The sequence below is a fragment of the Polyodon spathula genome, chromosome 2 (assembly GCF_017654505.1).
Source record: "Polyodon spathula isolate WHYD16114869_AA chromosome 2, ASM1765450v1, whole genome shotgun sequence".
Taxonomy (NCBI): Eukaryota; Metazoa; Chordata; class Actinopteri; order Acipenseriformes; family Polyodontidae; genus Polyodon; species Polyodon spathula.
In genome coordinates, this window is record NC_054535.1 from 35419529 (window position 1) to 35443451 (window position 23923).

General features: G+C 36.8%; 1 protein-coding gene across 3 annotated transcripts; it reads right to left on the reverse strand.

Annotated features, from left to right (window-relative positions):
• Positions 1-980: 980 nt before the first annotated feature.
• Positions 981-23023, reverse strand: LOC121295751 (phospholipase A-2-activating protein-like). 3 transcript variants are annotated; one of them, XM_041220761.1, is made up of 15 exons: positions 22750-23023; positions 22217-22366; positions 17464-17657; positions 17093-17193; positions 16875-16995; positions 9504-9671; positions 9187-9322; positions 8668-8837; positions 8110-8267; positions 7611-7830; positions 7130-7195; positions 6648-6719; positions 6225-6338; positions 3531-3698; positions 981-2171 (listed from the first exon to the last, which is right to left on the reverse strand). In XM_041220761.1, the coding sequence occupies exons 2-15, from the start codon at positions 22363-22365 to the stop codon at positions 1606-1608; spliced, it is 2403 nt and encodes an 800-aa protein (XP_041076695.1). In that variant the 5' UTR covers position 22366; positions 22750-23023; the 3' UTR covers positions 981-1605. The 3 variants fall into 3 exon arrangements, with proteins under 3 accessions (XP_041076695.1, XP_041076705.1, XP_041076712.1); XM_041220771.1 differs by having other exon boundaries at positions 22217-22342; positions 22750-23022; XM_041220778.1 differs by lacking the exons at positions 16875-16995; positions 17464-17657; positions 22217-22366; positions 22750-23023 and having other exon boundaries at positions 17093-17188.
• Between the last annotated feature and the right edge of the window lie 900 nt (positions 23024-23923).

Consider the following 23923-nt stretch of genomic DNA (forward strand, 5'->3'; position numbering starts at 1 on the left):
ATAGTGAACGCGCCACTGCTGAGCGAAGTGGAAATCAATTCTTATTTTTGTGTTGTGGTTCCTGAAACTAAGCGACCGTTTTGGATCAGGTGCCAGAATGCCAGCTTATCCAATGCCATGATTTCTTATCTGATTGGTCTGCGCTAACCCATTTTTATTTATTTATTTGCGTTTTTATAGCGCTTTTTATACAGTATTATCTCAAAGCACTGTACAGTACATAGTAGAAAAATCAATCATGTACCCTACAGTTTCCATTGACTGATGGTCCCCATCCCCCACCCCAAAAGTATTCACTGATTGTAAGCAAGACGACAAACCATGAACAAAGAAAACGTACAGTTATGTGGTATGCTTGTGTTTAACTCTTAATTTGAATATTTGTGCTAGACTGAATGCATAAAATACCCACATTTTCTTTCAGTAACCTGCTTTTTGAGTTAATGCTGAATCGTACAACATTCTGAAGCAGGCAATTTTGTTTGTGTTTGTTGATTTATTTATCCTTCATGCTGATTTTCATTGTGCAGTAATAAAAAATATTTTTGTATTTTTATTTGATCTTATTGTATTTTTACAGAGGGCATGGGCAGTATTTACTGTAAATAAGTACTTCATTAAAAATAGTGGGAGACTTCACTTATGCTTCTGTTACTGTCGCTAATGAGAAATTATGGTAGCTAAATTATTTTTCTGTGCTGGATCTGTTTATGTCAAAATAAAAACAAAAAATTGATGTTTCATAAAAAATATGTATACAGCTAAAACATGATGTATACTTTGTTTTTATTTATATACATCTATTTGAGTTATTTAATATGTATCTTTAATAAAATGAGTGGATAAAACAAGGTTTGTGTAAAATAAAATGAAAAATGATAAATAAAAATAATTTCAGGGGGCTTTAGCTATCGGTAACATGAAATATGACCTACACTGACTGCATGTTCATGTAAAAATATACACAAAGACAGGGTGACTTCAGATTATGATACACTCAGGGCTCTATCCACAAAGCTTTATTTGGGTCCTATTTACACACACACAAAGAATGTCATCATTTTATATTTTTTAAAGCATGTTTTAATTGATTTAAATGAAGTCTGCGGTTCACAAAGTTTTGTCTCTAAGTCGCCTTGGATAAAGGCATCTGCTAAATAATAATATAATAATAATAATAATAATAATAATAATAATAATAATAATAATAATAATTCCTAACAAAACTTTGCTTAAAACAATAAAGTTGTGAACAGGGTCAAGTATGAGTGATTTTCATTTTTTATTTTCATTAAATATCTGTTGTGACAGATTCAATGAAGTCGACATCTGAAAAAAGCGTTAACACTTACTACCATGAAAAGGCAATGTTAGCACTCACAACCTTGAAAAAAAGTAATATCAGCACTCACTACAACAAATTGTTTTTTGCAGTTGCAGGATGTCTAATCTTATGGCAGGCCTTTCAGGAAAGAAGGTTTGGGAGTAATCATGCTTTACAACACTACTTTACCATCACTTTATTGCAGCAGAATGTGAAATTAAAATCAGCAAAACTTTTTGTAAATGTTAAATTTATAAACTGGAAAAAACAATAAATAAAGACTACAGTTGATTCAGAATCAACTTACAGCATTCCCCCAATTTAGCTGGGTCAGTTACATTGGAATATTTCTTGATTTGAGATCTGACTCCCAGCGACTGTGCCAAATCCCTTGCAGTACCGTCATTGCCGATAGTTGTCCCCAGTGCCACCAGAAGTCTGAAGATGGCCTCTTTGTCTTGCACCACCTCAAGGATAGTGCTGACCATGGAAAGGCATTGCGCCTTCCCTTCAAGGTCAGCTACCTTATGCAGGCACCCTGCATAATTAAGGACCAGGGTAGCCAATGCAACGTGAATGTTCTTGTTGTTGACCGCTCTCAGTTCCATTGCCTGTGACATCACCGTCTCCCTCATTGACATCAGCAGCGTCTGGCCCCACTGGCCTGCAAAGCTATTACACAGAGTCCTAAGGACCAGCATTTGATTAGCTGGTTTCCCATGGGGGCCCATCAGGTTTAGCAGATGATTGCAAAATTGAACACCATCTTTTTCATTGCAGAATTGTTCATTCACCACAGGGTGCCTCACAGCTAGGCGAAGGATATCCAAGACAGGAAAGACAATATCTAAAACAAGCAAGGGTGACGGTGGGAAGTTAAAACTGAATAAGTTATGCTTTCTCTTTATTTCTATTACTACAATTAGCCAGTGTGCTCAAGAAAGCGCTAGGTTATTTGCACTAAAGACTAGTCTTCGATCTACTGACCAGCTAAAACTCATGCAGCTGTATAGAAGCTTTCCCATTCAAGGGCACAAAATGCTCTGGGCTGCTGACAATGTTTAATTTTCTAGCTATGGATTTAGGCAACATCAGCTCATAACACACAGCACACATTCTTATAAAAAAAGTGTTTAAAAATGTTCCAATTACTTGCAATGAAATTAAACAAGCAAAAAAAAAAAAAAAAATTGATTGTTATCTCAGTTGTCATGGCAACTGTGGGTGGAACCTACTACTTGCAAAACCCTAAATTCTACTAAAGGTGGAATTTCGTGAGGCAAACAGAAAAGTTCAGCTTGTTCGATGTGGAACAGGAACAGGTTTTAGCCTCATCGCGAAATAAGTTTGTTCTATTTTTCTGTTCTAGCATCATGGCTAATAGCAACTTGGGCATGCTGTTTTTTCTGCTTTGTGGTGATTTTTTTTAAGCCAGAAAGTTCAAAGCTGTATTTATATCATATGTAATAAACTATAACATTAATAAAAAATTATTGGTCAAATATATTACAAATCTCTCTACACAGTACAGAAAGGGGGCTTTGTTTTTTGGTTTTTATTTTTGATCACGTGATGTCCCTTTTTTTGATTCAACTCAGTTCACTTAATTTCTCTCCCATAACTTGATTGAGACTATGATTCTTTTTCATTGAGAATGTAAAAAAAAAAGAGGCAGCTCCTTATTTTTAATTCAAACCGAACATAAACAGCGAGTGAAGTTAAACTGATTGAATTAATTCATAATTAAGACAAAACTATTATTTGCAAAACAGGTTATACCATTTTTGCAAACGAGTCATTAAGATTTTAAATCCGGGAACAGGAATTGAACTAAACTCGCTTTTTGTATTTGGTTTGAATACAAAATCTAACATGAAATACTGTACTACTATTATGGCTTCTGGTAGACCACTGCAATATTGTTCTGTAGTAGTTTATTTGATTACGTGATGTTAAAAAAAAATCACATAAATTATGTTAATCTAGTTTTTAATTTTTTTATTAGGTCTCAATCCTAAAATTCTGGATGAACTTTTGTCCACAGCTGTACTTGTGGGGCTCCTTCACCTTTCACCACATGGAACTGCTCCCCGACCAGACTGGGTTTTTCCACGAACAAGAACACCACGTTCCACGGCAGGTTTTGCCAAATCAGACTGTCCAGTTCTGTTTGGTCTCACGAAATTACACATTAAGATGCAAGTACCTTCAGGCCAGTGGGCAGTTTTCCACAGTATCTCAATCTCCTCTGTTGTAGGTTTTTCTACAGCATTAAGATTGGAAACAGTTGAGAGCAGCTTTTCAAGCTTTTGGATTCCGTCATCAGACAACGTTTGTTCACTTGGTGCTCCTCTGTTTAATTCCTTCAACTTGGCTACAGAAAGGAAGAGGTTTCAAAAATGATTTTTGTTTTAACATTACTAAAAAATAAATAAAATAAACCCAAACAAATTAAAATAAATTCTAAATGTTTAGCATATTCTGACTAAATAATGCAATGACTGCTCAAGACTGTTTAGCCCTATTATATAATTAGGACTTCTGTTTTGATAAATTATATTATTCTGTGCTTATTTTTAGCTATATTCAAGTTTTATGAAAAAAGGTTTTTTTCGGGGCTTTCGCTTTTATGCACTATGAAATTACTGTTTTCGGTTACTTTCCAAAATGCCTGGACGTTTTTTTGTGTCACAATATATATAGTAACTCGAAAGTTCTTACGCACTTAAGTTGTACCTTCTTTCCTTTGCTGTCTTCCACAATGAAATCCTTATGGGCATGGGCACATTCTTCTTGGATTTTTGTGTATCTAGACATTTTTATACATTTCACCACAATTTGCAATTCTGTTTTATTCTATATACTGTAATATAACTAGACTTGCTACTTTTTGATATTAAAATCAGTAAAGCTGTAAACCTTGAATTCCCCAAAAATGAGTTTGACTGAAATAAATTTATATAGGACAAAACATCAGTAAAACCACTTTATTTTTTATCTTCTTACCAAAAGTAATAATTTAGAAATCCTCTCTAGTTTGTGTAGTTTTTGCACTTGCTGTCTGTCCTGTCTCTGTTCTGCTCTGAATAGCTGGGGGTACTGTCAGTCATTTCATTGGTCCGTTAGTACTGTAGTTTCAGCCTGTTCTGACAGATCTTGTTGACTGAAGCAGCGCTACAATGCTCTCATTCATTTAAATAACTGTCAATCATCCAGACCTGCACCGACTGTGCACTTTCATTTGCCAGCTACAGCACCTGTCATTCAAAGCGCCTACTTTGAGATTAAAGTAGAATGAACTTTAATACTTTAATGAAAATGGGGCGCCAGAGGCAAACGCTTAATGAATATTGTGCACAGTACCCTGACCGACAGCTGAAGTCTCTGCGGCAGGACGAAGCGAGCCTGTCTGCCTTGCCTTCCAGTGACTGAGTCCAGCTGTGCTGAAGCAGGAGAGGGGTGGAGCTCAGACTTACTTAGTTAGTTAGTTCTGTTCAATTACTTAACGTTTTGTTCTGTGCATATTCCATTTTTACTCGTAAATTTAAGCTATAAAAGTCTGTAATACATTGTTATATGCTGCGTTTTCTATGGTTTATTTGGGACCATTTTTTTTTTTTTTTTTAATTTAGTAGTCCCCAATTGATTTTAACCCGTTTTTCTCCAAATTCGAAATAGCCAATTATTTTTAGGCTGAGCTCATCGCTACCACCCCTGCACTGACGCAGGAGTGGCAAAGACGAACACACAATATCCTCCGAAGTGTGTGCCGTCAGCCAACCGCTTTTTTCTGCAGGCCCAGCATGCAGCCACCTCAGAGCTACTGCGTGCTGGTGCGCAGTGAGCCAAGGACACCCTGGCTGACCTAAGCCCTCCCCACCCGGGCAACGTCCCTTGGGAGCTTTCGTCCCTGATAGCCAGTAGAATAGCCTGGACTCGAACCTGCCGACCTCCGGGCTATAAGGCGCATCGTGCGCTCCACCCGGAGTGCCTTTGCCGGATGCGCCACTTTGGAGCCCCATTTGAGACCATTTTTAACCCTTTGCGGTCCATTTATTCAGCGCCTGTCAGGCACGTCAGGTCCAATTTATTTTCACACGTGCTGTTCATTTTAAACGTGCTGTTTAAAATACCCCCCCCACTTTATTTTTCACATACCTCTTTATAGACGTGCATACTGATAAATCCTCTCCTGATCACTAGTTTTATCACCAAACTCCTCAATAATGCGATCCAAATCATTATTTTATTACTATAACATCTCAAAAAGCTCTGCAAATGTCTGTGATATTCTTTGAGCGCTGGATGCGGAAGCAGCTATCTTCTTTATGTCTGTTATCTCTGTGGTGCAGGGACTATGTGTATTGCTCAGATCTGGACCTCTTTTTTTTCGGCTTCTCTCGGCTCCTATTGGTCTCACTCAGCCATTGAAAGGTTTTCTCTGCTTTTTTCCGGAGAAAAAACAACTAGAGACCTGTGCTTGACGTCTTTTTGATTGTAATGGCGGACCTGGTCCAACACAGGGCCGCAAAGGGTTAAAGCTTTTTTAAGGGTTTTTTTGTTGTAGGTTTTTTTTTTTTTTTTTTAATTGGAAAAGGGGTGAAGTTAACGTCAACTGAGTAACCACTTTTATTCCGGCATTTATTGGCTTTACACCGATTTCATTTTTTTTTTGTTTTTTGTATCAGTGGTGTTATATCAGGGAAAACCGCAATCAGAAGTGCCATTCTAGTCCAGGTATTTGATCCAACCATACCCTTCATTCTGCAACAAATAATTAAACCACTATCCTAGTCCTAAACATATCATTATTTAACAGATAACCTATGAATCCTCATGCAGAGTGACCCTTGAGGAGAAGACATACTTATTTTTCTGAAGTAAGAGAGACCAAGAATACCCAAAATCTGCGTTGTATTTGCCTGTTCAAATTTTACTGCGTCTGTCTTCGGAAAATAAATATTTGTTGGAGCAGATGTTGATTGTCGTGTATTTGAGGAGTAAGCACTTCCACCTTAAAAAAATAAATTAAAAAAAAACAGGAAAACATAGAAGTTCTGGTAACAGGCACAGAAGAGAATGATAAAAACAAATGAATACATTCTCTCGATGTTTGAAATGAACTCATTACTGTGCAAATACTAAACGCACATTCCATATCCCCTAAATAAAACACGGCAACCTGCAAAGAGAACACGACAATCATGTGAAAAGTTATGTATGTTATCATCCTCGGTTAGGCAATGGAAATTAGCCTGGTTTGGTAATGACTAACGAAGACAGAAAGCTACGTTTCTATATTGAAAATATTAGATCAACCTACCAGTAAAAGGATCTGCTACCCCAGCAGGTGCATCTATACTTGGACCAGATCCAGGAATATAGCGCCCAGAGCCTAAAAGAAGAAAACAGTGTAAAAAAAAAAAAAAAAAAAAAAACACACACACACACACACACACACACACATACACCAACAATAATTAGCCATACAGCCCTATTATAGACTTATTGAGATGGATACAATATTTTAAAACAAAGCTTTTACCATCCCAGCATACCTGCAAACATTTCTAAATACTACATATACTTTTCTAGTGTAGTGCAGGTGAAATCCTGTGTATGTAACTCAAGTAGTGTATTTTATAAAAAACACATTATTATTCATTGGAGCTGCTTCAGACACAGCTACTGTACAACCAACTTGTCTTGACTAAGGTTATAAATAGTGGTGCACAGTCAATATGTTCTTTCAATTAACATTTCCAGTAAGGGATAATATCTGATATTTGTTCTAGAATTACATACCTGTAAAGGGATCTGCTCCACTTGCACTGGAGCCACCAACAGACGCAGGAACATAGCGGCCCGAACCTGCATGGCAAGAGAAAGGAGATTAAGAAAGTAGGAAGTAGTCCAGGGATGGAAATAAGACTTCCATGGCAAAGCAATTTGATGGAGTTCAATAAGACACACCTGAGCATATTATACACTGGGCCTAATCAAACACATATTAAAACCTGGAATGGGAGATACTGCTATGCAATATCACAAAAAAAGTGTTTAGACATAAAAAATGAAGCATCCCCATGGACATAATGTACAGGGAATGACTGTTGAAGAACTGAAGACTTACAAAAACACATGAAAACAAAGTAAATCCTATTAAAAGCTGTGTTACTAGTAACTCAATTTGGGATTTTTTTTTCCTTCAAAATATATTTTTCTCCTTACAATAAAAACAGGATCATAATCGCAAAAAAAGCAGCTTTTTGCAGAGCACACTTACCTGTAAACGGATCCGAGTGTCCTGTCGCTCTGTGTCCCACAGTATCTCCTTTAGTGTTCTCTATGATAAAGTTAGCCACCTGGTCTAAGAACATGGGGTTTAAGTCGTTCTTTTCCAGAAAATCGTGTGCAGTTAACCAAGGGTCATCAGCAACGTTATAGGGCAGTTTCATTGAAGGACCTCCTTCATTTACATCGATGGTAAAAACAAAATCATACTCCTGAAGAAAAAGAGAAATGGTTCCATATTGATCAGTCTTTTGACTTCACATTACATCTTCTTTAAAATATTTCTAATGTATCCATTGCCTCTCCCTGTCCATCACAGGTCTCCCCAAACTCTAGTCATTTCTATTTTTCAAGAACTATTATTAAATAGATCTTTAAAACATCTCTCATGCAAACACAGTTGCACAAACAAAAATAGTTTAAATAGCAGTGCAGGATAAAAAGTGCAATATGAACACCGCTCCAAATGGGACTGATACTGTGGAACTTACTTTTCCCTTAAACAGTACTCTTCCAGATGACTGCGGTGTCGCCCCAGATGAGCCAATGACATCCCCAATCTTCAGCCAGTTACCGTCAGAGACGCTCCACTGATACGCCTGCACCGTCTCTCCATCTTTAATAAGCCGTGTCTGCCCATCCCGGGTACCTTAACAGTAAGAGGGAGGCTTTAACACAATCCAGGATCTAACAGTCAAACAAGGAGGCATACAGGATATTATTAGAACATTACAAAAATAGTGGAGTCCATTTGTTTAAAACCCAAACTACATCCTACAATCTAGAACTGTCAAGGATTTATGTGTGACACATATCACTGTTGTAATATATATGATGAACAACCATTTATATACAGTAACCTGCATGCTCTGTATTGCTTAAAAGTAACCACTGCTATTAATTCACAGTAAATTCACACCCCCATCCACAATTCAAGTGGCTAGTTGAAATTCTATCAGCTGGTTGGTAATCAAGAATAGACTTGTCAAACAATGCACTGGATAGAAATTCAAGGTCAGTCATACTGTACAGTATCTGTCAAAATTTACCAGGCTCCTTTAAGTGTTCTCTCCCTGGAAGTTCCTCCATTTTAATATCTCCCAAATCTCCTGTTTTAGCATCAATTGTAGTCTGGGAAAGTTCATTTTCAAAAGCCTTAATATCTTCAGCACTTGCTTTCCGCTCGTCAGACTCTGTAAAGACTCTGATGATCCCGTCACTAAAAAAATAAAAGATGTTAAGTGAAGAGCTGCCCAGCAAACATCAAGAACCATAGGATAATACAATTATTTAAATATTTACTGTAAATTAATAAAGAGGTCAAACTTTATTTGGATAATACTAAAATGTTCAGATGGTTTGGCGACAGCCCAGAATTTCAAATCAAGATATAAAACTATATACACTATATTTTCTATACACAGATATGCATGATTCTGTTTCACCATTTTTACAGCTGTGGTTAGCTCAGTGTGAAAATGTGATTTTTTTTTATTATTATCATTTTTTTAAATTTTTTTTAGAAAAGACAACTTCAACAATTTTGAAGTAACCAAAAACAAAAATACCTTGCACCAACAACTATGTCCCCATTGTCCAAAATACAGCAGCACCATACTGACTGAGCAGGAAGCCTGATGGTCTGTGCACAGTCACCATTTTTCCAAATTCGTATGGATCGATCTTCTCCTGTGCTAATGAAGTCTAAAACGGAATCATACACATTCTTAATCTTTACTGAAACATTTCAGATGGTAAATTGGGGAGGACAACACATTGTTTTCAATAAAACATATTTTGAAATCTTGAAAAATATTTAGAAGATCTGAATCTAAATAAACCAACATGAAAAATAATTACCAGTCACAACGTATATTATATTTACCTTGACCATTCGGGAAGACCGATATACTGTATATATAGTTGGTGTGCCCATAGTAAACCTGCAGACATTCTCCATCTATATGCCACCTTCTTATGCTGGCATCATTACTGCAAGAGAAGAACTCGGTGTTGTTCACAATAGCTAACCCTCTTACGCAATCTTTGTGACCTAAAGTAGCAAAACAAAGAAAATATCTATCAGTAACGCTGATCTAATATACAGGGTGTCATAAATTTTGCATCATCATCCTCGTCAACATCTTAAATTATGTTGTTTAGGATGCTCTCTATTAAAATCGGATGACCACATCCTGTTGACTATCTGCAAATCAAAAATGGTCTGAATTATTTGCCTAAAGGCATTTCACAACTTAAAGAAACAGAAAGACAATAAAGTTAAACAATTATGCCAAGAAGGTCAAGCCTGTATATTCACTTGTGCAGCCTGATGTAATGTCCCATGTGCAAGCATATGTGATATAAAAAAAAAATCCTTGTGGTGTTGTGTTTAGGCTGATTTGGGAGGTTGTTAAAGGAAAAACAACAGTGTGTTTCAATACAGTGCCTACAGAAAGTCTACACCCCCTTTCAAAATGTTCACCTTTTGTTGCCTTATAGCCTGGAATTAAAATGCATTGAAATAGTTTTTTTGTTTTACCCCACAACTTCCAAGTGAAAAAAATATTCTAGAAATTTGTAGAAAATTAATTAAAAATAAAAACTGAAACACTTTGGTTGGATAAGTGTCCACCCCCCTTGTAACAGCAATCCTAAATTAGCTCAGGTGTAAACAATCGCCTACAAAATCACACACCAAGTTAAGTGGCCTCCACCTTAAATTGTAGTGATTTACATGATTTCTGGATAAATTCAGCAGTTCCTGTAGGTTCCCTCTGCTGGGTAGTGCATTTCAAAGCAAAGACTCAACCATGAGCACCAAGGCCCAGATCAGGGGTTGGGTATAAAAAAAATATATCAAAAGGCTTGAATATCCCTTGGAGCACAGTCATGATGATTATTAAGAAGTAGAAGATTTATGGCACCACCAAGACCCTGTCTAGATCAGTCCGTCCCTCCAAACTGGATGACCAAGCAAGAAGGAAGCCCACTCAAGAAAGCCCACCTTGAATCCTGTTTGAAGTATGCAAAAAAACACTCAGGAGATTCTGTAGCCATGTGACAAAAAGTGTTGTGGTCCGACAAAACTAAAATGGAACTTGTTGGCCTAAATGCAAAGCGTTATGTTTGGCGTAAACCCAACACAACATATCATCCTACTGTGAAGCATGGTGGTGGCAGCATCATGATATGGGGATGTTTCTCATAGGCAGGGACTGGGGCACTTGTCAGGATAGAAGAGAAAATTAATGGAGCAAAGTACAGAGAAGTGCTTGAGGAAAACCTGCTGCCCTCTGCAAGAAAGCTGAAACTGGGAAAGGAAGTTCACCTTTCAGCATGACAATGACCCAAAGCACACAGCCAAAGCTACACTGGAGTGGCTAAGGAACAAAAATGTAAATGTCCTTGAGTGGCCCAGTCACAGCCCCGACCTAAATCCAATCGAAAATTTGTGGCAAGTCTTGAAGATTGCTGTCCATCAATGCTCCCCAAGGAACTTGACAGAGCTTGAACAGTTTTGTGAAGAAGAATGGTCAAATATTGCCAAATCTAGGTGTGCAAAGTTGGTAGAGACCTATTCTAGCAGACTCACAGCTGTAATTGCTGCCAAAGGTGCTTCCAACACTTATTAACTCAGGGGGGTGGAGACTTATCCAATTATGATCTTTCAGTTTTCTATTTTTAATATATAATTTTTTTCTCAATAAAAACATTTTCCCCCTTAACAGTGTGGAGTATGGTGTGTAGATAAGTGGAAAAAAAATCCTCATTTGAATGCATGAAACTCTGAAGCACTGACACAACAAAATGTTAAAAAGGTTCAAGGGGGTGTAGACTTTGATACAATTATTTCTTTTTTACAAGCAAACCTGCAACAGAGCTGTTACCATATGGTCACATCAACGATAAAACCTTAACTGAATTATAATAATCCTAATAATAACCACTACAGCACACTCTCACTATAACGAACCTGTAGGGGTCCAAGCCTTTTATTCATTACATCAAGGGGTTCGTTATAGCGAAAGGACAATCAAAATGAAGGATAAACTGCTGGAGTAAGTTAATGAGATGAGACTGTAAATACATGTACCTGTTCATTTAATGTATGCAGTAGTTTGCTTTTGCTTTATCCAATTTGTTAAAGAATTAAAACGCAGTACAAAAAAGCATAAATCCAGAATTTAAGCTAAACTTTTACTCAAAACCATCTGACATGAATCGTTTCAAAGTGCAGCAAATCTTAATCCAACATTCAATCGCAAACTGAGTTTTTATTCCAAATCAACCAGACATGAAGTTAATCAGATTCTCAATATTTTTATTTTTATTTTTTTCAAATCAATTTTGCTTTGCCACATGGTTGGTGAACAAGCCAAAAACAACATGTATATTCATGACAGAGATATGCCAACGTTACTACTCTTTTTCAAACGATCAATATAGTTTCCAGCTTTGTTGCAACATAAAATTATTTTTGTTTCGGAGGCAGTTACACAGTGCACACTTCTTATTAAGACACAAGAGTTGACTTCACTGAGGAGCTGGCACCCCGTGCGTACAGACCTGGATGTTAACAGTGTGTCTATATTGTAACAAAAATCCTTAACACTATAATCAATCAATCTTTATTTTATATAGCGCCTTTCATAATGGAACACCATAAGTGTTTTACAAGATGCAGTAAATACAAGAAAATCCATAATACTTCAAATAGAGAAATGCATAATACATCATGCAGTGGAAAGTACATAACACATGATAGTAACATAATACATTAAATAGGACAATAAATACAGTGGAAAGTGCATAATACATGATAGTAACATAATATGTGAAATAGTAGCAGCAGCTAAAAACAGATTAATAACAGGTACTTGAGAGGGCATTGTAGGTGAGCAGGAGAGTTTTTAACATAATCCTGAACTTTACAGGTAGCCAGAGCAGCTGGGCAAGACAGGGGGCAATGTGATCACATTTTTTACACCTGGTAAGGATCCTGGCAGCAGCATTCTGAACTAGCTACATTCAGTTTATGGTGAGTGCTAGGAGACCACCATATAGAGAGTTGCAGTAGTCGAGGGGCAACAAATGACAAAGTATCTCCGCATCCGGGAAGGAAAGGTAGGGACAGACTTAGGGTTAGGGTTAGAGATGTTTCGAAGATGGTAGAAGAAAGATCTGACCACGGGGGAGATGTGGGCATCAAAGGAGAGGGTGCTGTCTAGAAGTACACCAAAGCTTCATACTATGGGGGAAGGCAATAGCAGACAGTTTCCGAGGTTCAAGTCAGCTATGTTGAGATTCTTAAGTTGAGTTTTAGATCCTACTAGAAGGAGTTCTGATTTGTTACTGTTCAGTTGGACAAAATTGGCAGACATCCAGGCCTCGATGTCTTGAGTGCAGGCAGAGAGCAGGGCCATGGCAGAGGGGCTACCAGGGTCGAGTTTTAAGTAGAGCTGGGTGTCGTCAGCATAGTTGTGAAACATGAGGCTGTGTTGGCGGATGAGGTGACTGAGGGGAGGCATGTAGATACTGAAGAGAAGGGGCCCCCCCCCCCAAGAACAGATCCTAGGGGGACACCAGATGTGACTGGGCTTGCAACACCACTGCGTCCAGCAAAAAAATCAGACTGCACATGTCTGGACAGGTAAGAGGACATCCAGAAGAGACAGTCTATTCAGGACCAAACTCTATCTTATTACACTAATAAATGATCAAAGACAATCTGCCAATTGTTAACTAACAATTAACAGGTCACTGTGGGCCACGACCTACTCCGTTAAAACCAATTAATTTTACATTTTTAAATTTTTTTTATTTTACTCAGCCAGTTTCATTTATAAAACTCGTGTCTTTTGTTATTAGATTATGTTATCCTGTATTTGGCTCATGGGAGTAAAATATATAGCCCAATCCTCTAAAATTGGAAGCCTGCTGATAAAATGTATTCACTAATTTTATTAAATTAAATATTTTAATACCGTATTATTAAAAATTAACGCCACCCTCGAATTAACGCCTCACTCAGATATCAGCTTTTTTTTTCTACCCCTGCTCAAAAAATAAAGAAAAAAATGCTCAACTCTGGCTATGTACATGTGACACCCCCGAAGAGACTATAGCCTCAATCCACCATGTAATACAAACTGATGTACACACACCATATTTTATTTTATGGCACAGTCCCGACAGACAACCCAAGATGAACTACTTACAGCACATCAGTCCTGAACCTCAGCCAACACAGCAGAGGATAAAATAAGGGCTATCTGTTTACCTCGTCCTCAGCTTGGATGGTGAAAACTTAAACTCAGAGGAACTTAAGAGCTTTGCCGATCACTCTAGCTCTATCTTCTTCTAAGGGGGTTAGTTGTTTTATTTTTTTATTCAGCTGGAATTTAACACAGTCTGGTACAATTTTTATTTATATATCTATGAGAAAATTTAGTTTTGGTTTCTCTTACAGAGAAATTACAAACAAGCAAGTAAATTATAGGGAGAAAAAAAAAAAATAACCGGGTATGATATATTTTAGTTTTAACAAAAATCAAACCTATATTCAGAGGTAATACGTTATGGAAAACAACTTGACACACAACTACCATTCTCTCTCCTCTTCTTGTCCCGCCCCATAGCAACCAATACACACTCCCAATTCGCTGGTACAGTACTCCTCTGACCTCCCAACTCCCACCTAATAGGCTCTCGTTAACGGTCAGTAAATGTACTGTATACATGCCCTAAAACACACAGGAGTATAGTGCTGCAGATCAGAGCCTCCCACAGTGTCGCTTCTAAAATACCTTAAATCATGTAATAAAATACTGCCCTCGTACAATCGCTGCGGCGCTAAATTGAAGTAATATGGTAATTAACAATCCTTCAGAGAAAATACTTAAAAAACATAACTATACATACAGTCCTCACCTGTTATAACGTGCCTTGTTAAAGTACGCAATCAGTTATAACACGATAAGATTGTGGCTCCCATTTGCTTCATAACGCTATTACAGTAGCCCTTTTATACTTGTTATAAGGCGGAATACAAATAGCACGATCTTGTAACTATGGCTTCTGACTATAGCGTTATAAAGGGTGAACACTGAGTGTGTGTGTGTGTGTGTGTGTGTGTGTGTGTGTGTGTGTGTGTATATATATATATATATATATATATATATATATAGTGCCTATAGAAAGTTTATGAAGAAGATTTTATTAATATATACTGGTAGGTGATGCACCTTTAGCAATAATAAACTTTTTTAAACAATCAGGATATTTGTCAATGAGCTTTTGGCATGATTGTTTAGTGATTTTTGACCACTTCTTCAATGCAAAATTGTTCCAGTTCATTCAAATTCCAATGACTTCTCTTGTGCACAGCCTCCTTCAACCCATTTGCAGCCAATTCACGTTGAATGTATTTGGTACATTTCTTTGACGACAAAAGAACAGGGTCTGACGAAAAAAGATCTTTTTTCGTTATGGCCACATTCTTTTTTTTGTATCAGATATCCATCTATCCAAAAACGTGGAAATCCCATTGAAAACAATGGGGGATGAAAATGTGAATATATTTTGAACAAATTAACATTTTCATATGAAACAAGCGCTAGAACCCTAGCATGTTCTACCAAACAGTCTTGGCGCAGGACAAGGAACCAAACTTCTTAAAAGTAGTGATTTTTTTCTTCGTTTTTTCACTGTGTGTATCTCAAATACCGCACAGGCGACTGGAGCACTACTGTTCACATCAATAGATGTACCCCTGGAGACAGGGCATATCGAATTTCAGGCAAATCCATGAAATGACTCAAAAGTTATTAAAGGGCAAAAATTAGAATTTACAATTTTCCCCACTTATCTACACACCATACTCCACACTTAAGGGGAAAAAAGTTTTTATTGAGAATATATATATATATATATATATATATATATATATATATATATATATATATATATATATATATATGTAGGGATGGTGTTCGTTGGGTGATGCGCTGTGTTGGGTTTGCACTATAACATAACGCTTTGCATTTAAGCCAAAAAGTTCCATTTTAGTTTTGTCAGGCCACAACACTTTTTGCCACATGGCTACAGAATCTCCCGAGTGTTTTTTTGCATACTTCAAACAAGAGTCAAGGTGGGCTTTCTTGAGTAATGGCTTCCTTCTTGCCACCCTACCATACAGAGTGCTTGGGATATTGTTGTCACATGCACACTTTGACCAGTCTTGATCAAGAAAGTCTGTTGCTCTTGCAAAGTTGCCATTGGCCTCTTGGTAGCCTCTCTGATCAGTCTCCTTCATGCTCGGTCATCCAGTTTGGAGGGCTGACCTGATCTAGGCAGGGTCTTGGTGGTGCCATACACCTTCCACTTCTTAATAATCGTCTTGACCATGCTCCAAGGGATATTCAAGGCCTTTGATACCCGTCCCCTGATCTGTGCCTTTCAACAACTCTGTCCCAGAGTTCTTTTGAAAGCGCCTTGGTACTCATGGTTGAGTCTTTGCTTTGAAATCATGTGAATCACTACAACTTAACACAGGTGGAGGCCACTTAACTTGGTGTGTAATTTTGAAGGAGATTACACCTGAGCTAATTTTAGGATTGTTATTACAAGGGGGTGGACACTTATCCAACCAAACTATTTCAGTTTTTATTTAATTAATTTTCTCCAAATTTCAGATTTCTATAATATTTTTCTTTACTTGGAAGTTGAGGGTAGGATGTGTAGATAAATGAAAAAAAAAAAAAAAAAAAAATTCCAGGCTATTTCTATAGGCACTGTGTGTTGTGTGTGTGTGTGTGTGTATTTTATATATAACACACACACACACTGTATATATTTGAACTCAGCTGGCCTGAAAACCCCAGGTGAATTTTTCTAGCAAAATCTCAGATGGTCGGACAACAAAATGACCCTTTTCTGGTGGATTTGGCGTAATCCAACTGTAAAATATTTGCCATGTTGAGCACTTCAGTACGTGGTCTCAGATTTTGACTGTACAATAAATATGACGTGCTGTGGGAAACTTTGGATTAGTTTAATTATTCTGTTATCGGTGTGTGTGTGGGGCACAGTTATATTTTTTTGTAAATTATTTTTTTCAACTTTATGACACACTCGTCTATTTTCCTGGACTGGTTAATGTCGAACCCTGCCAATGCATATCGTACTCTTAACATAGTGTACTGCCACCTTCTGGAGGAAATCAAATGATGGCAATGCATTTAAAAATGCTTACCATTGTACGTTTTCTCACACCTGCCTGCTTTCCACAGTTTGATGCTTTTGTCAGCTGATCCAGTCAGCATTAATCCCTGTTCAGGAAATATCTTTACAGCCCACACTGCTGCTGTGTGACCCTAGATAAACAAAAACTCTGTAAAGCATGTGAACATGACTAATGTGAAAACCAAGGGAGAGAAAAACTAAATGTGTAAAATTCATGCACTTTTGTACCTGCAGAGACATCATGCATTTGTCATTGAGCCACACTTTCGCTGTAGTATCCCACGAGCCACTTAACAGCGTCCCGAATTTTCCAGCAGAGAGGGTACAAACTAGGTGACATTAAATAGATATAATGTTACAATGGTTAAACTGAAGCATGCATGCTGTTGACAGTTAACTGCACAAAACGAATTGTTGGGTCAACAGCCGGACAAGAAATAGCTATAGCCCCTGTACAGAGTACACTTGCACAGTACTAAGAAGTGCATGGTTTCCACTCAAGTTTTTCACAACATTGAATAATAACAACAACAACAACAACAACAATAATAATAATCTTGTTTGACATGTTTGCTTAACATTTAGCAAAAGCAACCTACCAGTTTTTTTGTGACCCTTAAGAATGTATAGAGGGTCAGGTCTGTCCAATGAAAAGACACAGATGTTGTTGTCATTTCCCCCTGTTGCGATTAGTCCTCGAGGGTAGGTTTCGTTGGGAGGTATGTTGCACACACAAGACACAAAATTGGTGTGACCGTGCATACAGTGCATTTCTGTAAAACTCCTGTTCGGACTGGACACACACAAAAAAAAAAAAAAAAATTACAAAAACATTAAGTGAACAATAACAAAAAATATGAATTCATTTAAGGCCTACATTTTATTGTTATTTGACAAATAACACTTAGTCTTTCTATACTTGCTGTTACATCAATGTGCTTTTTGTTTTAAATAAAACTCAGTAAAGCAGATATTGTGTTGCAACAGCCTGGGTAAATACTGAATTTTCTGATCATGCTTATCATAGCCCACAGCATACTGTACCCTGAGACCATCTTTAAGTGGCAATTCTAACATGGTACAGGTAAAGTGCACCTTTTTCCACAAATACCTTCATTTTTGCATGATACATAAAAGTGAAAGCCTTCACACCTCAAATTTAAGCTCGTGTCCTAGCTGCATGGGTGAAACTCTTGGGGCAAAACCAATCGTTTGGCTGGGGGTCTGGCTCTGGCATTGTACATCCTCTCAGATGCATTCTGAGCCATTTGGACCACTTTCAGAATCTTATTTGTACTTGACTTTGTAGAAAAAACAAACAAAAAACTGAAATGATTTTACTTACAACTTGTCATTTTACCAGATGGATCAACCTGATAAATCACATGAGGCTAGTTAACAATAGGGGTATTGCGATATGACGATAAAAAGATAATCGTGATAAAAATTCTGACAATTATTGTATCGTCAATATTTTTCAGGATCGCGGTAATTTATTTATTTATATTTATGATTCGTCAACCTCAAGTCATAATTTGTAATGCTAAATTATTCATACAAATAAGTTCAAATTGCAGTGATTGGAATTTTTAAAGTGATCTTCCAGTACCATACTGTATACTTCATCCTGCATACTCTTTTCCAGTGTAGAAACTTTGATCTACTTTTCTAATGCTGTGATTGGTCATGTTATGTGGCCCACTGTGTAAGATCAATTACGCTTGAATCATGTGTGAGTTTACGGTGCACACTGCACTACAAGATGACAGCCAGTGAAGACGGAAACCAACCGCACCACCAAAAAAACAAATTAAATCAATAATATAGGATTATTTTGGTTTTAAAAAAATGATGACGGTCAGATTGTTGAAGAGGGGGGTCCAATTTGTAAAGTATACAGAGTTAGTGTTCTCTGCAAGAGCAGCAACACAACAAATATGTTCATGCATTTAAGAGATCACCACCACTGAAAAAGCCTGGACAATTATTTTTGTAGTTAAAAAAAAAAACACACAATGGGGATGATGACTTGAGTTCTTTCTGTAAGGCTTATTTTATTTAACTTTGGAAATACTCCAAATTATTTTTTACTTCATAGAGTTCTGCATTTCAAATACTGAGTATTGTATAAATAGCTATTGTATTATAAGTAAGCACCATATTTTTTTAGTTAGAGTTTAGGCTATACTGATTTCATACCTATTACAACTTAATAAATAGTAAAACTTAAATATTTGTAAAGGTTTTTTTTGTAGTTCTTCGCAAGTTATCGTGTTTATTGCAATTATCGTGATGATAACACATACAATAATCATATGAGAAAACGTTCATATCGTGACACCCCTAGTTAACAAGCACATTTTTAAAAACGCTACTCATCAAACCTTTTACATGTATGCCTAATTCACATAACATTAATTTTAGAAAATCTGAGCTGCAAAAACCATATATAATACAATCTCTGATTAACTCAATCAGATGTCGTACACATTTTTTGCTGAATAAAACAATTTCAATAAAACGACTTCTGTTATTTTGAAATGCCGCTGCTTCAGAGCATTACTACTGCTTAATAACAGTTTATTTAGAGCTGGTGTTGAACTTAAACTCGTTGATGGCACTGCCGCAACACAAGCTGACTGACTGTGTTTGTTTGTTTGTTTTTATATATATATATATATATATATATATATATATATATATATATATATATATATATATACATACACACATACACACACACACACACACACACACACATACATACACACTGAGTGTACAAAACATTAGGAACACCTTCCTAATATTGAGTTACACCCCCTTCTGCCCTCAGAACTGCCTCAATTCGTCGGGGCATGAACTCTACAAGGTGTCGAAAGCGTTTCACAGGGATGCTGGCCCATGTTGACTCCAATGCTTCCCACAGTTGTGTCAAGTTGGCTGGTAGTGGATCTCTACTCCGAATAGCTCGTTCCATCTCATCCCACAGATGCTCAATTGGATTGAGATCTGGTGACTGGGCAGGCCACTGCAGTAAGCTGAATTACCATACCCTGTTCAAAGGCACTTAAATCTTTTGCCTTGCCCATTTACCCTCTGAATGGCACACATACACAATCCATGTCTCAATTGTGTGAAGGCTTAAAAATCCTTCTTTAACCTGTCTCCCCTTCATCTACATTGACTGAAGTGGATTTAACAGGTTACATCAATAAGGGATCATAGCTTTCACCTGGATTCACCTCGTCAGTCTATTTCATGGAAAGAGCAGCAGGTGTTTCCTAATGTTTTGTGTCTGTGTATGTGTGTGTGTGTGTGTGTGTGTGTGTGTGTGTGTGTGTGTGTGTGTATATATATATATATATATATATATATATATATATATATATATACACACACACACACACACACACATACATACACACACACACACTGTCTGGTTCTTTCCTGCCTTTTTTTTTTTTTCGATGCATAGACTTTAACTAACAGTGAGTAAAAACAAACTAAACTACTGCCTAGTCTATATTTAATGAATCACTGTTTGTAGTCTCCACAAACTGCCCAGCATCTTCTGTTACAGTCACACCACTGCTAATGTTAGCTGTTGTAAATAGTGTAGTCATTTTAACCCATTTAAAAGGCAAAATCCTAACAAAACATAGAATAGTTGTGTGCATACAAGGGTCACAAAAATCAAATAAGTGGGAAAACATTTACAGTTTTCCACAGAAAACTTTCACCCATGGAGTTGCCAAATCCTTCTCAAAAATAAATTCTCTACCCCCTGGGATAGAGTGTATGTGCATTCCTGATAATATACAGCACTTGGACCATGGGCTTCCTGAGAGGGGCTGTTGCCCACAGTTCCATGCAGTTATGGGATACATTTTGCTTCCCTATAGGAGGTGTAGGATAAAAAGAGATCTCAATAGTTAGAACTCCAAGAGGAGAAAGCTTCAAAATCAAACAAAAAATAACTATTTGTACTTTTCTTAAAGGGCCAGGTGCACATTGTTTTTGCTTTGCCAAATAAAAAATAAAAAACTGCAGGGGTAGCACTGAAATGCATTCCTGTTTTCACCTTCACCAACATGTAAGAATAAAATAGTGATATAGTGTCCTGCCATGACAGGTGCTATATCACACCCCAAACAAGTCCCTTTAAATCAACATTATTCCTGGCTGGACACAGTCCTTTCCTTGATAATAATACATAAGGTAAGTCAGACATACATATTCCATCTTACTTAATTTACCTGGATTTTGGCAACTTCATTTAAATAAACATGCAATACTCCAACTATGTAACTCAAATAAAGAACACCATTAAAATAGTGACATCAGTAGGGACTAAAATCACCCCGTTATTTCTTTTTTCCCCCCACTAAGGAAAATGGGGTCAATAGATAAGGCTGGTGAACAGCTCTTTAGCTCAAATGGTCCAGAAGACACACCAAGGAGGGAGGGAGGGAAACAGTGAAAATTTTGGATTGTCTAAATTACCAAATGTTTAGAAAAACTATATGCCAATGGTAGCAGTTCCAGGATCCAGTTATGTAAATGCACTTGCTGTAACTGTACGACACAATGTTAAACAATTCAGATTCATATGAAAAAGTTGAATAGCAACAGCCAGTAAAATATATTCTGTATATAGTAATACTGTGTGTAATGTGGACAGGAATAAGAACATAACCAATATAAGTTCCTGCCATACCTATGAATATTCCAAACTAAATGTATTAAGCCTGCAGTGCATGACATTTACTTTATTACGTACTGACTTTTGATGTTCATTTTAAATCGTCTGTATACGTTAATTCAAAACTAATCTAGTTCAGTGAACATTCTACAACCGAATATGTGTAGATGTAACATAAGACACAATCTCAGCTCTCATCACACACACACGTGTTAAAATCGTAAACATATAAATAAAAGGTTAAACTCTTTGAAGCATAATTCCTCTGACAGTTCATTGTGACCCAAACTTTTTCCAGGTAGATTAAAATGGGCCTGGGAAGTTTCTGATATAAATCAAGCAACTGTTGGAGTAATTACATTAAACAACAATACTGTATCCCACCACTTTCCTAACAAAGTTAATGCCTGCTTTTGGTAAAAGAAAATACACCGTATTACTGTCATAATGTTACAAAACAGCAGCACATTTGCCGCAGTCATTGCGCAATGACATGCAAGTTTAACTCATTGTAATCTGTATGCAACTATTGATCGCTTTACAATTTAAACTCGGTCACAAAGCAAAAGGCAAACCACCAATCTTATGTCACGATGTACATACAAGTAGTATATATACTTCTTGTACACACTACTGTGTCGCTCACTTACCCCATGTTAGGTACCCATACCCTGCCAGTTCTGTCTCTGGATACAGAAACAAAGGCGCCTTCGGGAAACGAAGTAGGTGCCAGTCCCCTAACATCCATTTCGTGTCCTGGGACGGAGCAGCGGAGTCTGTAAGTGTTGGAAGATGCCATGCTGATGAACACGACAGTAGATAAAAAAACACTTTATTTAAGTATTAAGGAAACCGAATAAAGAACTGATACAGCAACAACACAACACTGCGATACAGCAACAGGAAGTACTTAACTCCGGACAGCATGACGGGAGCAGTGCTAACGATATGTTGAAAATGTATTTGGTGCAAATAATTTTTAATTTTCATAATTAACCAGTCTCTTGTAGAGATTAATAATAATAATAATAATAATAATAAATAATAATAATAATAATAATAATAATAATATAAAAAAAAAAAAAAAAAAAAACAAAAAAAAAAAAATAATAATAATAATAATAATAATAATAATAATATATTTTTAGAAATCCTCCCTCTAGACAAAGAGTTAAACTCCTACCTGGTGAGAAAAGTCAGAGATATTGGGCATTGCAGTGCACAATCATACAAATGTTGTGCGTGTAGTTGTGGGTTGACGAGAAGCTTGCACCGATTGGCATCTGGCTCATTTTTGAGACCGTGTATCAGTTGTGTAGTCCTTGGTTTTTACAAACTGCTGACATCAGCTAAAATTATTGATACAAACACATAAAACAATTTACACAGTGCTCCCCATGGGTGCCACTGGCTGATTTTATTATCAGAGTCAGACAGAAAACAACCAAAATCAAAGCAAATCTCACCCTTGTAGGGCTGGTTAAAAAAAAAAAAAAGGTAGGCGGTGAAAGGTGACGTGGAAAATGAGGACACATTTAAATCTAAATAAATCAAATGTAGGTGTTTTTTTCAATTTTAAATAAAGTAAAGGTTTGTTTGCATATACCATTACTGTTCATATTTACACACATAAGTTATATATAAGTCATGACAGAACAACTCTAATTGGCCTTTCTATTGGACCGGTTCCGAAAGGGACAAGGGGGTTTAAGCAGCGTACCAGCTTTGTGACTTTTGCTTTCTGCGCCTCGAACATTTTTATCCCCGGCAGCTTGCAGTTGAAAAAGTGGTCGCATTTGTTGATCACGGAAGAGCTGCTCAGTTTCCTTTCCTGGCGCTCAGGAATTAGGTGAGGGTAGAATTATTACGGCAGTTGAGGGAAAATGAGAATTAAAAAAATAGTGTTGAAACTATTGCTGATTGTTGTGAAAAGAACAATGCAGAAATATAAACATTTAAAAGAAATGTTATTTTAAATTTGTATTTTGAATGAGGAAGTGTTGCAATAGTTAGTATATGAAGGACAGTGTTATTTTTGCTGTTCAACAACAGACACATTACAACAAACGAGAGATTTAAATTTGGATGCAGACTTCTTATACTATTTAGTTTTTGTATAGCTGGTAAGTGAGCATTACGTTTCAGCAAAAAAAAATAAAAAAAAATAATGACAAACAAGACAACATGAGAAATCACCTCAAAAGTTGCACAAGTTTCGAAAAGCAGAAGATTCTAATGGTAGAACAATATACTTACTACATTACATTAAAAACTATTTAAAAGACTGTAAAAATTAAAAGCATAACTTTATGCATGGGCGAGCAAACGCAGTGCGCTGCATACCACTTTCTAACACG

Excerpts from the sequence above, each read along its gene's own strand:
- LOC121295751 (XM_041220761.1), bottom strand. The coding sequence starts at position 22,365 with ATGGCATCTTCCAACACTTACAGACTCCGCTGCTCCGTCCCAGGACAC. Across the intron at positions 6,720-7,129 it reads TGGAGCAGATCCCTTTACAG|GCTCTGGGCGCTATATTCCT; the intron begins GTATGTAATTCT and ends TTCTTCTTTTAG. Across the intron at positions 2,172-3,530 it reads AACTGCCCACTGGCCTGAAG|ATATTGTCTTTCCTGTCTTG; the intron begins GTACTTGCATCT and ends TGCTTGTTTTAG.